This window comes from Pimephales promelas, chromosome 2 (assembly GCF_988280905.1).
Source record: "Pimephales promelas chromosome 2, fPimPro1.hap1.1, whole genome shotgun sequence".
NCBI lineage: Eukaryota > Metazoa > Chordata > Actinopteri > Cypriniformes > Leuciscidae > Pimephales > Pimephales promelas.
In genome coordinates this window covers 9,999,889-10,023,222 of record NC_142770.1, presented here as the reverse complement: position 1 = coordinate 10,023,222, position 23,334 = coordinate 9,999,889, and the positions used below count along the sequence as shown (strand labels likewise).

General features: G+C 37.7%; 1 protein-coding gene across 2 annotated transcripts; it reads left to right on the top strand.

The window, feature by feature from the left end:
* The first annotated feature begins 219 nt into the window (after positions 1–219).
* Positions 220–23,068, top strand: LOC120486226 (disintegrin and metalloproteinase domain-containing protein 10). 2 transcript variants are annotated; one of them, XM_039682114.2, is made up of 15 exons: positions 220–777; positions 2,150–2,297; positions 2,382–2,500; positions 2,763–2,918; positions 8,228–8,307; positions 9,150–9,269; positions 11,899–11,991; positions 12,481–12,649; positions 16,829–16,989; positions 18,947–19,118; positions 19,270–19,414; positions 20,659–20,842; positions 21,447–21,546; positions 21,710–21,930; positions 22,066–23,068. In XM_039682114.2, exons 1-15 carry the CDS (start codon positions 705–707, stop codon positions 22,168–22,170), a joined length of 2,046 nt encoding a protein of 681 aa, XP_039538048.2. In that variant the 5' UTR covers positions 220–704; the 3' UTR covers positions 22,171–23,068. The 2 variants fall into 2 exon arrangements, with proteins under 2 accessions (XP_039538048.2, XP_088990764.1); XM_089134638.1 differs by lacking the exon at positions 220–777 and adding an exon at positions 1,713–1,914.
* The last annotated feature ends 266 nt before the right edge of the window (positions 23,069–23,334 follow it).

Genomic DNA, 23,334 nt, shown 5'->3' with positions numbered 1-23,334 from the left:
AGTAACCTATGCCTGGGGAGGCATCTTGAATGATGTCACAAACTTAGATCAGGTCGTGCATTGGTGGCCAATCACATCCAGGCTGGAGGTTTTGTAGGTGGAGTCAGACAGATTTTCATTCCTAGAAATGCCTGGGGGTCATAAAACTCTCATTAAATATCATACTGCTGAAATGTGCCAAGGAATTCTTGATAAATGTATGTTGTCTCCAAGACGAAAATATCCTAGGACTGCTGGTTGTTGTACTCATTCCTAATGATATAGTCTATTGCTTCAGGTCTGAGCAATGTTTTGCTGTTTGAACTGGCACATGTTCTCCTCTGCAAATATGTCGACATGGACCAAGTCACTTGGAACAAAACCTGAGCAGAGCTGGAATTTCAATACTGTACCACAACACCCATGAGAATTTCTGTTCTCCCCCGCTGTCAACTATACTATGAGATTTCTGGAAATTTCCCAAAAGAAAAAGCATTTTTAAAGCCTTGGGAGAACATGGATGTGGGGGACCCAACATGTCGTTGTTTCCCTACGCAAACCTCATTTAAAATTCCTGTTATACTTTACAAACTGAATTTAAATTGCGGTCCTCCTTCAAAACTGATCAACAAGTCTGTATATGCCTAGTTAGTGTAGTTCAGGCATGTGTAGCCAGAAACATTCCTCTCGGAATAGGTTTCAAGCACCTAGTGAGCTAAGAAGACATGGTAGCCAAACTTTTGAGTGCTTTCAAGATTTATCTGCTGATTTATATTTTATCTAGAGGACATTTTACAGGTAAGAAATCCCTCTATGCTTTGTCTTACAGCAGGTGGTGGGCTTATCTGAGGTCAATAGAACATTTGTCTGTAGATTACTGAAGGTTTTTTGGCCTCCTTCATTGTAGTTTGCCTCAACTTGCCTGCATCAAAATAAGATTTGGATATAAGAACGCTTTTAGTCATGGTTAGAGGTCTTAAGGTAGGATATGTAACACCATTGTTGTTCATACTTAGGTTTAGTTATTTGGACAAACCCCAAAAGTATTACACTTTGGCAAGTAACTTGACCTGCAGAGTTTGTGCTACGGCTTGTGGTGGTGAGATATGCTATAGATTTCTTTTTTTTTTTTTTTAAGCAAAACGATTTTCATTTGATAGACGATAAAATGGACAAAATAAAAGATTTGTGTCCAAAGATTATTATCAAGACAGGTAGGTAATTTTAACTTGAGCCACTCAAAACACTGTAGCATGTGAGCATTAGCTGTGTGTGTGTGTGTGTGTGTGTGTGTGTGTGTGTGTGTGTGTATATATATATATATTCCCTTGTATATAGTAAGCGAATAACAGTATATGAAAAAAAAAAAATTACCGTAATGACCTCAGCGAGATTCTGAAGTGTGCATTCGATGGACACTTTACTGTCCCATGAGGCAACTGGAGAAGAGCTTGTGTTGTATTATTTCAGGATTTTTTGAAAATTTTTTCTTTTATAAGCCTATTAATTTTAGCTACTTATGAGTCTAGTTACTTATTTGTAATGTAGGCTATGTTAATACAGTATAATTATGTGCATTTATGTATATTTAATTTTTTTTTGTTTTGTTGTTTTTATTAAGTTTTTTTTTTGAGTTTGTAAATGGAAAATGTTCGATAAAAAAAATTAATTTGACATGCCGTCTCTAGAGCGCAAGAAATGCGCGAGAAAGTGAAAAAGCAGCGAGAGACGACGTCACGCCAGTCTAATCTTGGGCGTCGTGACGTCATTACTGGCGTGGCGGCGGTCGAACGAGGAGAAGGGACGTTTTACCCACACATACCTGTCCCTGGTTTCCCTATTAAACGTATCCCGGTAAATTCCGCATCCTTTTATGGATTTAATTTTTTTTTATTTTCTTTCTCCCAACTCTGCTGCTCTTCGTTCGACTTGCTGGTATGTTTACAAACTATGTTTACAAATGCGAACCTGTCGACATGGCCGCCACGTCCCAGAATGCAACATGGCGCCCAAGCCCTATTGAGAAAATAACATTGTTGGAGCACAACAACTCTAATATTTTGTGATTGTCTCAATATAAAACAGCTACGTTGGGGTTTAGTTGTCTGTGGATTTGTGGTGATAAATAAATTGGACTCGAATTTAACACTATTTTTTCCAAATATATCAGAAGCTTCACAAGACATTAGCAACTACATAAAACACTGTGAAGGCCTGTCTTATGACCGAGAGCTCTTAAAACAGCAACACCAGCGCATCAGACGCGAGACACATTTGAACAACCAGGAGCTTCATCTAGACTTCAACGCCTTTCAAAGGTAACATTAATGTCCACACATCTTCATTATCCCACCATACTTTATTATCCACTTAACCTTTTATTAAGCACTGATTTCTTGAAGGGCATTCCACCTGCGTCTCAAGCCAGATGCAAATGGCTTCACAGAAGATTTTAAGGTCCAGTCAGAAGATGAAACTCAGATGGTGGATCTCTCTCACATATATTCAGGAGTACTAGAAGGTAGGACGTCTTGTTTTGGCAGCCACACAGTTTATCTGTTAATACGCTATAAGTGATCAGTTGATTTAACTTAAAAAGGGTGTAAACCTGTTAAGTTAAAGTGATTAATAAACTTAATGCGTAATTGAAAAATATAAGTTATGTTAACTTGACAATCCACATAACTTCACATTTTTCAGTTACGCATGAAGTTTATTCGTAATTTTAAAGTAATGGGCGTCCTCACTTAAGTCAACTGATACAAATGTTTTCTCTCTCATAGATGACAGTGGATCCTCATGTCAAGGTTCTGTTGTTGAGGGTCGGTTTGAAGGCTCTATCACAACAGCCAATGGGACGTTCTACGTGGAGCCCACTGAGAGATACGACACCTCCGACTCTGACCACCATTCCATTATTTATCATGAGGATGATGTGGGTAAGTGATTATAAAATGTATTTCTTTTGTTTAAGCTTTTAGTCCAAACAAAACGTTCTCATGTCCGTTGGTCAGTATACTTTTTACAATAGACTAACACAGCCATAAAACAAGATTAATATACTGGTTAAGTTAGAGCTGGTTGATATAATAAAAACTTTTCCAACTCGATCTCATGAGGTGGCAATTTCGTATGAATTTCTAGGATGCGATTTGTGTGGAAACCTGCAGTTTTTACAGGAAAAAATGAAGCATGGTCCACCCCTAAACCTTTTAAATACAATTTATTGCATCTTGATTTGTTTGTTTTTTTATTTATTTTATTTATTTTATTTTAATGATAAACCTCACTACAATTTGGTTATTACTCTATATATGTATATACTATTGAACTTAAAGGTATAGTTCACTTTGAAATTAATTTTTGATATGTTTTAGCTTACCTCAAGGGCATCCAAGATGTAGGTGTCTTTGTTTCCACAGTATTTTCAATTTTGACATTTTGTAGGTCAAATCGTTCTCGTCTGTCAGTCATATAATGGAGCTCTATCTATGGTCACCACCTCAAAGAGCATGCACAGAGAAGTCCAAATTAAACATGATTTAATGACTCGTAAATGTAAGTACACATTGATGGCCTAAGACACGAAACGAGCGGTTTGTGTGAGAAAACGAACAGTATTTATATCGTTTTTGCCTCTTGTAACCACAGCCACAAAGCGCCCGCGCCCTCGGATCACTTGGACGTGGCTGTGATTACAAGAGGTAAAAATGATATAAATACTGTTCGTTTTCTCACACAAACCGCTGGTTTCGTGTCTCGTATCCCTTTAATTCAATGCTATTTCACTTTTTAATGATAGTAATTCATAATATTTGGTGGTAAAACATAGCTACTTTTGGAGATAAACTATCATATTCATCTAGAAAGTTAGTTTTAAAAGTGAGACTTGTGCTTTCTCTTTGTCCAAACATGAATTTAACGAACTGCGTGGGGTATTTTACTGTAGTTCAATGCCCTGAGAATTTGCAGGCAGAGGAGCTGGTCGTGTTGGACATTTTAATGATTGTTCAAAAATTATAAATCTCACAAGTGAGTATGTTTATCCCTCAAACTACCTTGATAAATGTAACAAAGAATAACCTTAATGCATTTGTTTTACGTTTAGGTGCATTTGCTTTATTGTTTAGCCAAGTCATTTTTCTTCTTTCTCTGCCAACTGACACGGAAATTATTGTTTTAAGTAGCAAGAGCAGAACCAGTTTGCAAGGATTAAAGATATCTGTCATTTACTGTAAGTAATAGACTTACATTTACTCAATGTGTCAGTCTGAGACCACCTTAAACTTTTTTTGGGGGGCCGGGAAACATTTTTACAAAACGCCAGGTTTGCTTCAGATAAAACTCAAGATACAGGAAAGCAAAATAGCTGCATTTTTATTAGTGGTCCCAGACTTTTCTACCCTGCAGTGTTATTGATGTAATTTCTGGGATTTCCATTTGTGTTTGTGTGCTTCCTTTGCTTGGGTAGTAAAAGAAAGGGAGAAAGAAAAAAAGGGGCCAGGGTGGGGGTGAGGGCCATGTGTTCCTGTTTTTGTATAGCATGGAGGTAAATATTGGCAGAGAGACAAGTGTAGGTATAGTCTGTGGATATGGCTGGTTATGTGATGTTGTGGATGAAGTCACACCATGCCCATGTGGTTTCAAGGTTATAAGGTTTCAAGGTTCCCATGGGTCCAGGGGCAGGCTATTCATATATTCAAAACTTTGGATATGTTTTTATGTTTTTAAAGGTGCACCATATAACTATAGTATGCCATGAACATCATAGTATATAAAAAATATGAACAGAATTAGCATAAGATACCCTGTTGCAGTAAATAATGTTAACAAAAAACAGTAAATGCTACAGTAATGCTAAAAACCTGTTTATTAAATGTAATTTACCATGGTGAAATACTTTATTTGGATTTATATGAATAATTTTTACTATAAAATACTGTTTTACCGTAAATGCTGTTTTAAGTCAAGTTATTTGACTCGGTGGGCATCTTTGAAACACAGCTATGGGGCAGCTATTTTGTTCATATTACAGCTTCTATATTTTTGAATGTGGAACCATCAAATTCTTCTTAGCTGTTAGCCAAGCATATACGATTAAATGTTATATTTGAAATCACCAATGAAGTCTGACAACAACTGTTGACAACCAACACATTTTTCAGGCTGGACCAGCCAATCCACATAATGCAGTCATAAGCGTGTCTCAGAAAACGTTACACACACACACATATATATATATATATATATATATATATATATATAGCAACGCAATGCCTTTACCAATTGACGATTGGCTCCTTTATTTAGAAAGTGGGACTTAGTTATCTATATTATGCCACTTTCTCCCATTCATGGTAATATTTGTCTAGTCAATGTCTTTGATGACATATAATTAATGTGAAAATCGAACAAAATAAAACTAACAGTAAAATACCGGTAAAAGAATGTGCTAGAAAATATTCAAATATATTATTTTTGTTATTATTTATTATATTACCAATATGCCAATTTTACATTGCAAAAAGCAAAAAATGACTTTTTAGACAGCATTTTTTTAAACTATGTACTAATTTGCTGCAATTTAAAGTGACGGATTTCCTGTTTGAGTTACTTGATGACTGAAGCTGATTGTACAGATCTGTTATTTATATACCGATTCATCTCGTTTTTGGACAATGGCGTGGTTTGTCTGCCATCTGGAAGTTAAAAATAACAGGAAGAGGTGAAGCTTTGATTAGGTTTTACTGCAGCTGGCTGAATAAAGGAAACAACCAATCAGAAGCAATGCATGTGAAGCATAGATATAAACACAGAATTAGGATGGTTTCCCAGTTGAATTTCATTATCAATTTGTTGTCAAATTTCAAGTCAAGTATAGCACTTTTCACAACACACATAGCATCTTTACGGAAAATAAAACATCTTTAAAAGCGTAATTTGAACAACACCAATGTCTTGGGTTTGATTCCTAGGGAACTTGCATATGAATTGAAATGACCTAAAAAGAAGGAAACAAAAATCTAATCTCCAGATTAGATTCTGCAAGTGTTCTTGGATAAACTTTCATTTTAATTTCCGCTCCCCTCTGATGTGGATTGTTTTTCAATAAATTCAAGCATATTTTCCTCAAACAACTCCTGAAACCTTTCTGCCCTGATCTCCACATGCTCAACTTGAAAGAGAGGCACGCAGGATGAAGCCAAAGTCTGGAAGTAATTCCATCAATGGGTCAATGTCCGACATTTGCCCTTCCTTCTCACATGCTCCATTTCTCTCTACTCAAAGTAAAACTCACCGATCCTGGGACGACTCTACTAGCCTTATTGTTTATAGAAACTATGATCGTTTTCCAAAGCGTGATCTGAGACCAGCGGTGGGACCTCGTTGTCCACCTCATTTACATTAAAGAATTCTTATTGGTTGATTCTTGCACACCAGGATGGTGTGATACAATCATATTGCTTCACTAGTTAAAGTCAAGGAACATCCTGACATTCACTCCCAGCTAAACTCCCAGTCATTTTACAATGTAGGTAAAACTTAACCAGGCTGTTGTGGATGTCAACCACCTGACTTTGCATGAGCTTTTTTTTTGCCCTCAACTTTAATGAGCTTTTTTCCCCCTCAACTTTAATGTTTAATCTGATTTGTGTTGTTGAAAGTCAGCTACCTTGAGTTTTAAGGTCATACCACTATTGTTATGTCTGGTTGAGGCCACGATGCACTGATATCACAAACATTCAGTGCAGCGTGAGAACAAACATTGCCTTGCTAATCTTTGTAGCTTATTGAAGTTTCCATGTGAATGTTTTTAAGTTATTCTTTAAGAAGAAGAATATTACAGCACTATCAAGGTGTTTCTTGAAAGACTTTAGGCGCACTGTGGCTTTTGTAGGAGTCTTTGAAAGTGAAATGTTTTTAATTCTGTGCTGCAGTTATTTTGTCTGCTAGAAGTCGGAAGTTGAGATTGTCTTTTTTTTTCCTTATTGTGACGTATGTCCGAGTGAAATGGCTTCTGAAATTAGAAAAAATGTAGGGCGGGGCTTGATTTCGTCCTTCGGAAATTGATTGGATCGATGGAGGTTGGGCGTTAATGGAGGCAGATTTGAGCCGCCATTGTAGAAGAATTTAATTACTGTAGGCTAGATTTGGGGCCGAGTAATTTTGTGTTGGCCCTATAAATCACCCTCAGCAATGCGTTAAACCACCAAACCCCCTTAGCAACACATTGGCAACCACCCACAACACTTTTGTTTGGTCCAGCCAGCCCCACTCATGTTTTCTTTAGGAAATATACAAATCTTATTCTTCCTTTTATATTCAGACTATGATAAAAAATATTAATAACATAAAAGGTTGGATTTTTTTTTTATTAAAACTTTTTCCTCATTTAGTCGTAAGTTGGTGTCACGTCTACCAAAGTTTAGTACTGTTAGTAATTATGTCACAATGAGAGTTTTTGACAGGGGTCAGAAAAGATACAATCGCTCAAGAGATGAGCAAGTACCTCGGTTTTGCAATGCATTCATAATTTCAAGGCTGTACAAGCGGGTCCAAGATTTTTGCAATCTTTATCAGATTGTCTGTACATCATCTAGTCCTGCATTTCGCTGGACACCAATAAGAAGTATATTGGGCATCATTAATGCATTTTTTACAATGTATGATATTTATATTAAAAAAAGCTTGCTATCTGAGAAGAACCTGATTTAAAGAAAATTAGGATGGTCCCAGAAACTACTAAAACGTCACTTAAATCTTTATTAAAACTAATCTGAACGCCTTCCTTTTTCTTATCTAATTAACTTTCTGCATTACCAGTATTATTTCAATACTATTATAGTACGTAATATCTTGAATCTGCTTTTATTATTATATTTTCAGTTTTCAATTTAACTTTCAGTATTTTTTTATGTGCTTTTTGTAATTTTTCTAACATATATTTCTATGTAGCTTTAATTTTTTTTTATTTCAGCTTTATTTTTTAGTCATTTTAATTAATATGTCAACTTATTTCGGTTATCTGCAAAGAAACATTTTTCATTTTCATTTAGATTTTTTAAGTTTTTCATCTATATGCTTTATCTTATTTTAGCTTTATTCAAATTAAAGAAAACGATTCTTAATAGTTTTAGTTTTGGTAATAAAAAAAATTGATTACAGCATTTTTATCCCTTGTTCTCTATCCCCTTAGTTGTCGACTCCCATGTCATAAACCTTTAATGTGATCTCTTTTTTTTCACAGACAGCACTCCCTTGAGAGGCGATCATGTTGGCTTCTGTGGTGCCGAGCGGCTGCAGCATCTTGTCGAAAACCACCAAGAGGTCAGACATGACCTCACCTCACTTTCAGTTCAGCCCAGTAAAGTGTCCTTATATTCACAAATAATTTTTTTAACAATTATTTCTGAATGCTAAAAACTAGAGTAGAAAATAGCCTATACTTATGATTTTTATGTTTTTGAATGCAAAAACCAAGCGATCGTCATAAGTTGACCTCAGACAACAATATAATAAAATTTAAAAAGCCAGTTCATGACCCCTTTAACTGTCTCACTCCATTATTAAGTACTTCACAGTTCACAGTCTTGTAATGTGTTTTAGGAATATATTTCTACACTTAAAGCCCTGTTTTAAGATCGTTTCTGATTAAATAGAATGGTTAAGATTGAAATTTGGATAAATGCTGCTGTCCTGAGAATTTTAGGTTTCTGTGTTAGCACCCCCCCCCCCCCCCCCCCACACACACACACACACCTACACAATGGTTGTCTAAATAATTCAGAAATAGATGTTCAGAGTTTTCTGAAATCTGCTGACATTACATCAACGGTTTATAATGTCATCCAATGATTGTTTCGCCCTACCACCATGTCCTGTTTTTAAGAGGCACCCCAAGCTACTGCTTGGACAAGAGCACTATCTGTCCGATCTATCTATTGTCCAGATTGTTAAAGCCATGTGTTCATTTACCCCAAATGGGTGCAAGGACAACCTGCCGTGTTGTTAAATCAGATAACATGCTTCTGTTATATTTTAAGCTCATATTTACTACAACACATCATTTCCAGTTGTTCGGTGGCAGGATTGAAAAACCAGATGTGAACCTTCTCCGTCATTGTTCCTTCACGCCTTCTCAAAGTTCTCCATCTTGTGACCCACAACAGGTACCAGTCTCCAGGTCAAAGCGGAAGGTCGACCAGTCCAAAACCAGCTGTCTTCTCCACCTTCATGCAGATTACCGCTTTTACAAACGCTTTGGAAGTGTTGAAGCTGTTGTGGCTCAGGTGAGTTCCCATAGTGCTCAAAAGATTCATTCAACTTTGATTTAAAGTCTACAAGGGTGATAAGCACAATATTTTTCCTGTTGACTCTAAAGTTTTTGCCCCCCTATGGTACCTAATCTCCTCGAAGTGCGATTCACAGCATGTTCCGTTCCTCAGTCCCATTGGAGACTTCTGCGAAATTGTGGGGTTGTGTCACCAATGGACCAAAGCCAAGTTCTTTACTATGGCTGCTGTGAAAAACAAAGGTCTTGAAGCTGCATTGGTGGAACTTAATGTTATGTAACGTTTGTATGCTGAAGATAAAAGACAGGATTTCCACAAGTTAAAGTAACCATTTGTTATCTTTTATCTGACGAGTTTTCCAGATTGCTGTGTTCTGGGGCCTGGGACGCCCGCTTTATGCCTGAGGTCACTGAGCTTTTACTTTGGGGGTAGTTCCCATTGTCTGCATTTTATTTTTGAAGGTTACGCAATGTTTTTGTCCACAGCTGGTTATATGTTTTACCAAATCACTGCATGTAAAATATTCCTGAAAAGCAATGTTTTTGCCAAAAGAATAACTGAAAAACATCCTTAAAATGATAATGCCTCTTTGGTACGTTTTATTTTGTAGCCTTTTTATTTATTTAACTGGTTTGTGAGCTGGGAAAAACTGTTGCATGGCCGAAAGGGTTTTGCTCCTTATGTTTGTGCCCAGCAAGAATGATTAGTACACTACCGTTCAAAAGTTTGGGATTGGTAAGATTTGAAAAATATTTTTGAAAGAAGTTTCTTATGCTCACCAAGGCTGCATTTACACTGAACAAAATTATTAACGCAACACTTTTGTTTTTGCCCCCATTTTTCATGAGCTGAAGTCCTTTTCTGAAGACGTTTTTCTATGTAAACAACGGCCTATTTCGCTCAAATACTGTTCACAAATCTGTCTAAATCTGTGTTAGTGAGCACTTCTCCTTCTCGATTATCTGCAGATAATCCATCCAGCTTACAGGTGTAGCATATCACGATGCTGATTAGACAGCATGATTATTGCACAGGTGTGTCCACCAAAGCGTTTTTCCACGTGCCTGGCGTATGTTTTCAATTGTTTTCAATGGGAGCGCCACGTTTTTAAACGGCATGAGCGTAACGATGCGCGGAGCGTTTTTTTTTTTCACGCTGAAGCGCCGAGCTTTTTTTGCTGGTCGCATAGAGTTGAAAAATGTTTAACTTTGGATAAAACGCAGCACTCATCTGTCACTTTTTACCCAGCTGTCCAATCACAGTGGAGGAAAGGCGGGACTAATACCACACCGACCAACTGTCACAACATTTTTTCTGTACAACGACATCAACCAGCAGAGCAAAACGACCAAAATTGATGAAAAATACATTTTTGGTATGAAACAAATCTGCTAAATCAGTTACAAGTAAACTGTGCTGTGGATATTCTGTATCATAGCAACGACGCGTCTCAACGGAAAAAAAACGCTGTGATGACAAAACGCTCTCAAGCGCCCGAAGCGCGGCGTCTTCAGCGTCTGCGTCTGCCGTTTTCAGCTGGCTAAAAATGTATTAGTGGACACACAGCCTTAGGCTGGCCACAATAAAAGGCCACTCTCAAAAAGTACTAGATAAACAACATTCCCCCCTGACCCGCCCAATATAGTAAAACTGCACATTTTAGAGTGGCCTTTTATTGTGGCCAGCCTAAGGCACACCTGTGCAATAATCATGCTGTCTATATATATATATATTATATATATATATATATATATACATAAATACATTTTAATTATATATATATATATATATATATATGTATAATTAAAATGTATTTATGTGTATATATATATATATATTTATATAGACAGCATGATATATATATATGAAAAGTTCAGATGCAAAAGCCTCTAAATGCCATTTGAAATTTTCTTCTTTAATGATGATTTTTATCAAACTTGTATATTTAAGTTCAGTAATTTCACTTAAATAACAATTAATAGGTAATTATCATTGCCATTTAAGTGAAATTACTGAACTTAAATATACAAGTTTGATAAAAATCATCATTAAAGAAGAAAATTTCAAATGGCACTCTTCATATATATATATATATATATATATATATATATATCATACATATATATCTATTTATATGCATACATTTAGATAAACTGTAATATATTAAGTTGTGGTTGTTGAGAAGTGTTTGTGTAAATGGGTGTAGGTAATCAGGCTGTGTGCCATATGTAACAGTGTTCTTCCACATTACCATATTCACCCAGTGCTGTGTGCTAATATATTGGTCTTGGCCAAGTTGGCCTGCTCATTGTAAGGAACAGCGGCCAGATTGTCACTCATATTCCTCACCAGACTCTTTACCCCAGAGTGGTTTCATTCCCTCAGAGGTGAAATGTGCCTCATTTCACTGACAGTGACTGGGGCAAGAGACTGTCTGGAGAATTTACTGTTGCAACCAAAACTCTTAAGCACAGTGTCTCAATTGTTCAAACAATTTGATAAGATGACCGTGGTTAAATTAAGTCGTTCGGTTTACTGGTCTGTCGCTATTTCTGTCTAATAAAGTGTCAGGAGTTGATGATGACATCTGTTAATCATAAGCATAATGCAATGATATGTTTTCCAGGTCGCCTCCTACATGAAAGCAGTAAACGACATTTATGACAAAGCCGACTTTGACGGCATAGAGCTGGTCAACTTCAAAGTGAAATTCCTCACTGTAAGGTCCTCTTTTGCCCTTTTTCATAATTCATTTCAGCCATAAAATGTTTTTTTACTGTCCTCATGACTTAATTCTTCATCTATGTCAAAGATTTAAAGTCTCAATCAGTGTTGCCAGACTTGACGAGAAATAGGGACTTTTGGTTAACCTTGTCTGACAGAAAATATGTAAAAGACACTACTTTAATGGACATTTGGATACATGTAATATAAAAATACATTATGTGAGCACGGATTAGGAGAGATAAAATATGTAAAATACACAAACTCCATGAAACAGTTTTAAACGTAAATATTGTGATCTAGGATTTTTATACAGTACGTCCCAATATAAAGACTCTTAAGTCTATCCTTCACAGCCTCATTTTCATCTGCATTAAATTGAATATGGCGTCCGACCTGACTAGTAACATTTAGCAACTTTTCAAGCCGGCTTTAGCTACTTTCCATTGAAAATAGTTGGCAACAGTGGTCTGGATATTTTCAGGTGATCACAGAGGAAGATCCCAGCAGTCCTTTGGGCAAGACTCACATTGGACCCGAGAAGCTGTTGAGTGTGTTTTCCGAGATGGACTGGAGCGACTACTGTCTTTCTTATCTCTTGACTGACAGAGACTTCAGCGGGGTTCTTGGCCTGGCCTGGGAAGGAAAAACAGGTAATATTTCAGCCCATCCGCTCTAGACGGGATTGGTAACACAAGCCGCCTCATTGACGCCCACAACAAAAGTAACGTGGAAGAATATTATTATACTCTATGGTGGCCATCTGGGCTTGTATTGCATATAGACCTTTGGTATGTGACCTCTATCCACAGTTGTCCTTGACTCGATGTGATATTGAAGTGAAGTTATCTGATAACATCACTCAAACCCTAGACACCCTATTGAAAAATTGCAGACAGTGCGGATGTTGGGTGTCTGGGTTTGGAGTGGTGGTCTTTGGGAAGTACTTTTAGGAAATGTCTTGGACTGTACTCCCATGTAAAGTTCAGAGAAATGAGCTTCCTGTGTTTTTGTGTAATTGAATTTGCGGTTTTGAGAGTTTTATGAAAAACAGGTTGACAGATTGACTTCAAAACTCCCTGGTCAAGTATTTGTTTCCAATGACTCTCGTACACAATTGAATGTGTTGAATACGTAATGGGCTCTATGCACGGCAGTATTTCCGGTGAAGCATTAGGGATGCTCGATAACTTCCGCCGATCGTAGAGTCCAATGCAATGCCGAGAATTTATATTGAATTTTATACTCCATGGTTATACTAAAGAAACGTTAGTCACAAAAACAGATAAAACAGACACCCCTCGTTGTGTTTATGCTTCTTTTTAAAATTATATTAAATAAATATAACTATATATAAAATTACATCTAAACGTATGTACGTTTCATTTCAAAGACTGGAGGACAGTAAATATTGAAGACTCTGCCATAATCCCGTTTTCCTCGGTTTTCCTCCGCTTTAATCTCCACAACCGGAAATGGACGAGCATCCTTGCGTCAAATGCGGAATTTATGCGTGCATATAGCCCATTGAACAAGCAGACAGTATATCATTTGAATCCCTTTTAACCAAAGCAATAACTGATGGTTCATTGTTTGTAGCACTGCTAAACTGACCTTTTTAATTAACATTAGCAACTTCCTCTACATGACAGGACATTACCTCATCTATCACTCTCTTTAATCTAGACATTATCAAGATCCTGAATGTCAAAAATGGGACATCGCTTATCTTTAATGTTAGTTAAGTTAGTTAAGAAGCCTGCTGGAGATACAAGGGGCCAGTTGCTCCAGTTAAGTTACATTTTTGCATAGTTGTTTGACAACAGTTACAACTTAAATACGAAATATATATGCATTGCACCATTACATTTTTCCATTGGACTTGTATCCCTGTTTAAACAAAATTATTACAGAATCTGTATATATTTTCATATTTATTTATTACCTCATATAGAAATGTTTTATTTCTGTTTTCCTGTTAGTTTATTTATTTATTGCATCATAATTTAGATGATTATGTTATAGGCCTATATAATTTATTTATTTATTGGGTCTTAATTTAATATAATTTCATTATATATTTATTTTTTATTTTTTTTACTTAATTTAATTTTCTGCTTTATAGTATTTTTCTCTCTTTATCTTACATTTCATACTATTTATTTATTAATTTATTGTTATTGTCCTTTTAATTTAAGTTGATTTTGTATTTATTTATTTTCTTATTTGTTTATTAGTATTTTATTTCATGATTATATTTACGTAAGTGGAAATAATTTATTTTAACCCTTGTCAAAAAAGTTTGAATTATTACCATAACATGATAAATATATAAATATATTCAGATTGGGTTTGTTGGTTAAGAGACAGATTTATCTCCTTTTGTGATTATTAAAACGCGTCTGATGATCCCTCAAGAAAAAGAATAGATTCCTTACTTTGAAATAGAACTGGTGCTTTACTTCATTAAATTCATTTAAACAACATCTTAGACCTATAAAAACAGATCTTAATTTGAGATCTAACAAACCTGTCTGGTGTTACCCAACTAAGCAAACTCATCCCACCAGTCCAGTGCAAGGTATTCACTCATATACCAACACATTCCTTACATTTGACTCTCAATGGCTCTCAGAGTGGATGTTTTCACAGAGGCAGTGCTTTGTAAATGTACAGTCGCCTCTACTGGTTTGCGAATCTGAATGTCCTGGGATCTCATATGGCTAGAAAACTGAGAAGTCATTGTTTTGATTATTATTGTTGTGGTTGGAGGTGCAGGCCAACAGCTGAGATCCTAGAACCTTACCATGGGATTGACCACAGCGCACGCTGTGATTGGCTGAGAAAGGGGGCGTGAATCCACGGCAATGGTGACATGTGACCAGAGAGCTATGCACTCTAGACCTCTACCCCCACCACAAAAAAACTTGGATAACCACATTCCTTTTTCCACATTTGTCTCCATGGCAAAGCCCTCACGTGAAGAGATTTGATTAGACACGCATATTAGCATTTAAACACCATGCAAATCAATTATCAAGTTGCGTTCAATTCCATGCAGGATGGGCCTCATATGTAAACTTGTTAATTCAAACCTCACAGTGATTGTGACTTCCAGTGACACCCAAACATGTCAGAAAACCCCCAATATGCTAATGCTAACATCTAGACAATTTAACCATCCTACAACTGTCTTTTGGTTTTGTTTTAACTAGGCTTGTTATCACTAATTTACTCCATGGTGGAGTAGGCTGCAGGGGTTTGCTTTCTTTCAATCACACTTGCCCAAGAAAGGTGGATTACTCTACTTCAGCAGCTTGGAATAGAGTCAATGTTTATGATGGATAGGTCAGTGGTCCTTCTAGTATTTAAATGCATTATGACTCGGACCATAACTTAAATGTGTCCTCCCATATTGTTTGTCGTACAGAGATGCTAACTTGAGGTTTGGCCTACAAAAATACCTCATCACTGCAGCACTCTATTGGCCTGGTGCAATAAACCCTAAAGTCTAGGGACTAGTCTAGTCCTCATCTAGTTTACTTTTGCATCTTTTTGTGGTTAGTTTGGACTTTTTACTGATTGTTTCGTAGAGTATAACCCAAGATCATGATGGCTTCTCCCAAGTGACTGTGTTTTGCCAATCAAGACAACAGCCTTGTGTCCTAAAAACCTTGTGACAAAAATGGCTCCGTGCAAGTTCAGTGGAAAAAGAGCCTGGTATAGCATCCTGGTCACCTTACATGTTGTAGAACGAGCTCAAAGTTCTGTAAGATGCCTGTGACTTAGAGTACACCAGAGTAAACCGTTCACCTTCATTTTATTTGGCCCTGCTCCTAGTCATGCAAGCATGCAATGCATTTATATTCCATTGCCTAATTGAATATAGCTCACATAGTTGGTTTAATGTGTTTATCTGGACCACACCATTCTCCTTCTAATAGCACTATAGCTGGATAGACATGGTCTGCAAGTCCTTAAAATTTGGAATTTTTAGACATTTACATTTGAAAGTTTTACTTTAAAACATTTTTAAACTCCTAAGTTTCTGTTAATTAAAACCAGTGACAAGTGACTCAGCAATTTAAAAAATGAAGACCTTTTCCTCATGTGAGAAGTGTGTTGGACATGAGATACAGATGATGACCATAAAGCCTCTATAAACCCTCAGTTCACATAAGTTTTATGTTTAGCCAGTTTATCCAGCCACAATGTATGGTTCTTGTAAATTCCCCCCCGACAAGAGAAAAAAAAAATCCAGCTCCCTGGTTGGGAAACACAAATCTAACAACATCTGAGAAAGTCATTAGCTTGACCTTTGATTTTGCTAGACTAAAGAAGTTCACAGCCTCGTTTAAAACAATCCAGTACTTGGGTCTTTGATGGACCTGCTGATCTTGTCCAACTACAAGTCTAACCTCTCTTACCACCCACCAGCAGAGTTTGGTCAGTGATGATGTCATTGGTTAGGGCTGTGCGAAAAAGAACAGCTGCTTGTGATCAGCAGTAAAGTTGTCTGTTGGCATTATTTAAGCTTGAAACACAGGGGAACTCAATTGAGAAAAGTAAGCAATTCTGCTAGCGGCTTCTTTTCATTCTCTACAGTATGTAAATCATGACAGAAGATATTTTGGCCAACCTAAACCCCACTGACACATCGACTTCCAAGAAAACGCGTAAATGCAGAGTTTGCGGCACTAAAACACAAGCTAAAACTTGTAGAATAGTGGCCCTCCTGGAGCAGGACTGGACTTTGCCTCAACACATGTTAGCATTTTTATGTTTGTGGACTGTTGTTTTTAGTTTGAATCTCTCCTTTCTCTGATTCTCAGATGACTGGGGAGGAATCTGCTCTGAGATGATCGTGAAGGGTGGTCGCAATTCCAGCCATAACACGGGTCTAATCACCCTTCAGAACTACGGCTACTACCTTTCTCCCAAACACGTGCATCTGACCTTTGCCCATGAATTGGGCCATAGTCTTGGAGCCCCAGTGAGTCCTATGTCAGCCTACCAGCTGGTTGATATCACCAACAAACCTCTGTCAGTTTAATTAATAGTTATAATCAATGTAGGGTTTGCAAATCAAATATAAAGTCTTCACTGGCTTAATATGTTTGTTTTGAAAATGCATGCTGCTATGCTGTTGCCAAATACTAGCTTATTTTTGTTAGATTGCAGGCTTTGGCATAGCACGTCACAAATGCCTTTCATTGATCTTTTCCACCTGTTGCAACCATGTTCTTCACACTTCCTTGGACTCTTTGGCAGATTAGCTCTGCGCTTCCCTGGCTGCCCATGTTCCCTTTTCATGTTCAGTCAAATTTGACAGCAGAGGGCTGACAAGCATGGCTCATTGTTTCCAGACTGAATTTGGGATGCAGAGCGGATCAGAGGATCCACATCACCTGTGATGAATGGCGAGGCCTGGGAAAGGGGCCAATGGCCTTTGGCCCAATTGTCTCGTTTCATTCCTGGAGCCACAGAGCCTGTGTGAATGAAAAACTCAATTTGTATACCTGGAAGTAGTTTTATAACTACTTTATAGCCATGGAAATGTAGACATTCCCATTTTCACTGACCAACTTAAGTGTATTTTGTACAAATTAACACTTTTTGATTTTGATGGCTGTAATACACTCCAAAAAAATGGGAAAGAGGCATGTTTACCACTTTGTCACATCACCTTTCCTTTTAATTGCACTTTCTGAATGTTTGGGAATTGAGGATTGTCCAATTTCGCCTGATACAAGACAGCGGCTCGACAGTTTGTGGTCATCATTGTCTGATTCTCCTTTCATGATGGGCCTTACATTTTCAATTGGAGACAGATCTAGACTGCAGGCAGGCACATCCATTCTACGGTGTAGAGCGTCTGCGAAACCACTCATGTGCAGAATGATGCCTGGCATTGTCTTGCTTCCCAGGAAAGATGTCATCTTGATGGCAGTATATGTCTCTCTAGGTTCCCAATATACGCCTCCACATCAATGGTGCCTTCACATATATGCAAGGATGTCTGGATGGTCCTTTTTGTCTTTGGGACTGAGATCTCAAAGTCAGTTTTTCCCAAAAACGAGCTAAAAAGGTGGAGGTTCAAGTTGCATTTCTTGATGCAGCGGCAGACTGTGCTATGTAACAACGTTTTTCCAAAGTACTTCCAAGCACGTGTCTATATTTAACACAGTAGCATGACGGCTTCACATGCAATGCCATTTTGAGGGCTCAAAGGTCACACACGTTCAACAGAGGTCTCCTGCCTTGTCCTACATGGACTGAGATTTCTCTGGATTCCCTGGATCTACCTCCTAGTAGGTAGTGAAAGACCTAAACAGTTTGCAATCTTTCATTGAGAAATGTGATTTTTTTTTAAATTGTTTGACTAATCTCTCATGAAATGTTGCACAAAGTGGTGAACCATGACCCATCTTTGCTTGCGTTGACAAAGTCTTTGGTGGATTCTCATTTTATACCCAAACTCGTTACTCGCCTATTACCAATTCACCTGCTAATTGTGGACTGTTTCAAAACAGTTGTACTTCAATATTCTATAGTCTTTTCACTTTTATTTTGCCTCTGTCTCAACTTTTTTGGGATTGTGTTGCAGCCATCAAATTCAAAAATTGTTTATGTATACACAATACAATTAATTTGGCCAGTGGCAAATTTTTACCACATTTACTAGTGATACACAGGTTATGATTTTTCATGGCCGATTCTGATTGTTTTACAAGCAAATTGGGTAATTCTGATACCCGTTGCCGATTTATTTATTGGTTTAAATGGCCGATTCTGATTGTTTTACAAGCAAATTGGGTAATTCTGATACCCGTTGCCGATTTATTTATTGGTTTAAAAAAAAAGACCGGCCAAAATAAAACTTAAAGCCATTTATGGCCGGTCAACTGGAGCATCTCTTACGTTTACATTTCGTGATTTGTCTGTGCCAGCACGATGAGGATTCTGACTGTGGAGGCCTGGAGATCACTGGTGGCAAAGGAAGGTTCTTGATGTTCCCTCAAGCCACCTCCAAGATCGAGGAGAACAACGACAAGTTCTCCCCTTGCAGCCTGCGGCACACAAGTCGCATTCTGAAAATCAAGAAGGACAGATGCTTTGTAGGTATGACCCCTATCTAAATTCTTGGATGGGATAGGTATGCTAATGATTGTTAGCTTGTCTCAGTCCGAAATCATTCCTTCAATGGGGCTGATCTCCATGGCTCCTTGGCTCGAAGTAACTGACTGGAGATGTACCTGTTTTGCCTCGTCAGATAGTGAACAGCCCATTTGTGGGAACCGCATCGTAGAAGAGAATGAAGAGTGCGATGTGGGCCACAACGAAAGCGATCCATGCTGCTACAGCTCGAAGGAACCTTCAGGCGTTGAATGTCGACTGAAGCCCGAAAAGCAATGCAGGTTTGCAACAGCCGTTTTGTGTCAAGAGGATGACTTTTGTAGCCTGGGAAAACCCAGACAACTTCCGGCAAATTTAGATTTGCGCTGAAAGTTAGTCTGGTAAAGAGCTCATTCAAGCCCATTTAGAAATCGCGGCACCAATCAGAAATGTTGGGGCGGGCTTTACACGATGACGACAGTGCTGAGATTTTGAAGCAGATTTTGTAGCCTACATTACAAAGATGGACCCCGCCGTCGAACATCACTTGCTCGAATCAGCTATCGTGTCTGTTTTTAAGCGATTTGAACGTTTCTTTTTTGTTAAAAACCGAGCAAAGAACGACACTAGGAGATGTTTCTCCGCCGGCCGCCGCTCTGCATACGTCATCTCCTTCATCTCTCTGATTGGTTTTAGTTCTACCCTCGATGTCCATTGGTGACGCCCCTCTGGAAATGATTTGTCTATGCCGCTTTGCCAGACCATATCTCAGTTACAACTGAGAATGGTCTGGTTTTAACCAGGCTTTTGGATTTTTTGGACAAATTAAACTTCTTTACTCTAAGGTCCCAAATAGTGCTGTCAACCCCATCCTTGGTGGTGTAAAGTCACATCAACTGTTAGATAGCAGACCACTGTTAAGACCTCAAGAGAGGGAGCTTTCTAAAACGATGGATTAATGATGAATGTAAGTGCTGGCGGGGATAGTAAAATCCATTTTAGATAAAATTACAAATGGGAGACCTTACAGCAGGAGTGTCCAGTCCTGCTCCTGGAGTTACCACCTTTTTTACGAAATTTTAGCTCCAATCTCATTTTGACGGCTGAAGTAGCTAATCAAGGTCGTCAAGATTATTTAAAATTTTCAAACAGACAAGTTGGAGTAAACTCTGCAGTAAGGTTGGCCTCCAGAAACTAAGTTGGACATCCCTGCCATCATGTGTTAAGAGGACTACCTTCTTGACAGGTTTAGCGTCAACCCTAGTTAAACATACGTTTTTCACCACCTCCTAATAAAGGTCTTGCTCAAATTACTCAAAATGTCTTGGCTGGTGTTTTATAGAGTGTTGGCGCTAAACACTTCAGGAAGGTTTCCATCCCACAGCTTGGTTGGACAAACATCCCTTCCTAAGGGTCTTGTGGACTACATGGGAAGGCTACATCAACAGCACCATTTGGGACAGGCTCTAAGAATGCCTGAACTTCAGGCACTAGTTTTTCAGGTCCACAAAACCTACCTATCTTGAAGTTGATCTTTCTATCTCAGTCCTAGCCAGGGTCTGTGCTGCAGCTCCCATTGTGTCTTCAAGGAAGCTGGGGTGATGTGTGAACGACACTCTGAGTGCCGCAACCAAAGTGTATGCTCCGGTTCCTCTGCTAAATGTCCAGAACCTGCCGCCAAGCCCGACATGACAAAATGCAGTGATGACACACGTGTCTGTTTCAACGGGGTACGTCCAATATGGATTTTTGTATATCTTTTTAGAATCCGATTTGGATTTAGTCTGATTTGAATTCAATCTTTCAAACTTTTCCACAATTTGAAAGTGATAAAATCTTGTCTGTTTCAATTTAGTGTAGTACATATACAGTCCAATCTGCATATTTACATTGATATGTGGTTAGACCTTTCAGACTGAAATGCATCCAGATTTGAATCCAGTTTCAAACTATATATAGATGTAAATTGGGTTCCGTTTGTTAACATTTTTTTTTAACTATTCAGAATACAAAAACAATGTATTTGAGATATTCCACAAATGTCAGAGCATAGCCTTGCAATATGCAATACAAAATACGCCTTTTCTTAGTCCGGAGTCATAAAAACATAATATTGTCATAAGTAATATCTGTTTGCATGAAGAAGGTTGCGTAGGGATTAGGGAATGAAAAGACAAAAGAAATCCAAAAGATTCTGTGGTTTTGAGCTGAACACATGGAATTGTTTAGGCTTAATGAGCATAGTGTTACAAATTGGATATATATTTTTGTTTATTACCCTATTATACAATGTGAGGTTCTCTATAACCAATGTCTTGTGGCTTGATGTCGCAGGAATGTGGCCTGTCTCTCTGCGCATTGTATGACATGGTGCAATGTGACTGTCCGGGAGAGAACAAGATGGAGAAGTGCCACATGTGCTGCCAGCAGAGAGGTAACCACAACGTTCCGCCTCTTCAGAACGTGTTTACTGCTCCAAATAAATTAGATGCATAAACAGCTGTTTGTGCTAACATTATTGCTTTATAAAAACGTAAATTAAGCACATATGTTCTTTTATCCAATTTTTTGCTTCCTTGGCTTTTTTTTTTCTGTAGATAAACCCAATACCTGCGCAAGCACCACTTCTTCGGTTCTTTTGCACTACTTTAGCGGGAAACGTGTCGCTTTGGTTCCTGGATCACCCTGCTCTGGAAACAGAGGGTACTGCGACAGGTTTAAAGTCTGCCGAATCCTAGATGCGGACGGCCCAATTGCAAGGCTCAAAAATTCTTTCCTCAAATTGGATGAGTTCGATGACCTAGCCGGTTGGATGAAGGTTTGTTGTTAGGATTTGAAACAGTCTAATGTAACATGCTAGCATCTTCCATTGGCTGTTTTTTTTATATTTCCTTCATTTACCTTAACTCCGTTTTCTTTATATAATTTGAGACTTCTCTCCTCTCTTTTGTAGGCACATTGGTGGGCAATTCTTCTGGCTATTCTCGCTATTTCAGGAGTAATGGCTGGGATTATCTGTGTTTTTGGACAGCCCCTTGAGATTGATGATGACAGGTAAACATCTCTCCATCTGGGGCCTTCCAAATGGCAAGAAACCCCACCAAGCAAGAAAACATTGCTTTTGAGGTAACTTTTGAATGTTCAAAACATCTGACTGATCATTGAAGGCTGGCCAGCCGCACAGCTGAGAGTCATGCACATCTGTCCAAACATGATTCGCCCATGTGTCACACACCATTGGTCTTTAGAAAGTTATTTGAACTCCAGTGCTGATTTGAGCATTGAATATTCTCCAGCTTTCCAACTATAAATCATTGCTCTCATTTACTTTGTACACAATGTCGCCTACATTTATTTCAGAGAAATTGTAAAACATGACATTGTCTTTTTGCCTCTGCCTATTTGGTTCCTCTGGAAATCACAGGTTCAAAACACTATCGGCAAAGTCAAAATGTAGTGTTTTACAAACTCTTGGCTTTGATGAGTGATATCGTGACACCAGTTTGTTTGAGTTGCTGGATTTACGTTCACGATTTTATCTCTTTGTGTTGTCCTTGGGGTGGTTACCATGATAAGCACAGAGAACTAAGTGACTTTTAAGGTTGTATGGGGTAAAATAGTTCAAAAACGATTTAATAGGAAATTAAATTGAAATTAAATTTGTAAGTGATTATAAAACATTTAAAAAGACATACATTTAGCTCAAAGATATATATTTTTTAATATTTTGACACATTTACAGTACAGTTCATTTCATTGATATAATTCACGTTATTTTTCATAAAAAAGTATAAAATGTTGTAGCAGTTTGTATGATGTATTAGACAGATTCAATGTCAGTTGCAGTGGGCCTTTTTTGGAATATTTTTTCCTGTTTATAAATGTCGATTACCTATATAAAGTGCAAAAGAGGAATAATTTAACTTTTACCAATAATAAAATGCATTCAACACACAGTAGATGCTTCATTTGTTTTCATTTCATTATGATTTTTTACATTAACTTACTACATTCGTTTGATTTTGACTTTATAAGGTGCCTTCTGGATGTAATTGTTTCTTTTGCTCAAACAACATACTAAACATTCAATATTTCAAGTGATGGTTTTAATGCACGTTTAAATTTTCCTCACTAACATCGAAAATACATTTTGGTCCAAAAATAACAAAAACTTACGACTTTATTCAGCATTGTATTGTCTTCCAGTTCTGTTGTCAATCCA

Coding starts and splice junctions, on each gene's coding strand:
- LOC120486226 (XM_039682114.2), top strand. CDS start 705: ATGGTAGCCAAACTTTTGAGTGCTTTCAAGATTTATCTGCTGATTTAT. Junction 16,990..18,946: donor GCCATAGTCTTGGAGCCCCA/GTGAGTCCTATG, acceptor TGTCTGTGCCAG/CACGATGAGGATTCTGACTG. Junction 21,547..21,709: donor CATGTGCTGCCAGCAGAGAG/GTAACCACAACG, acceptor TTTTTTCTGTAG/ATAAACCCAATACCTGCGCA.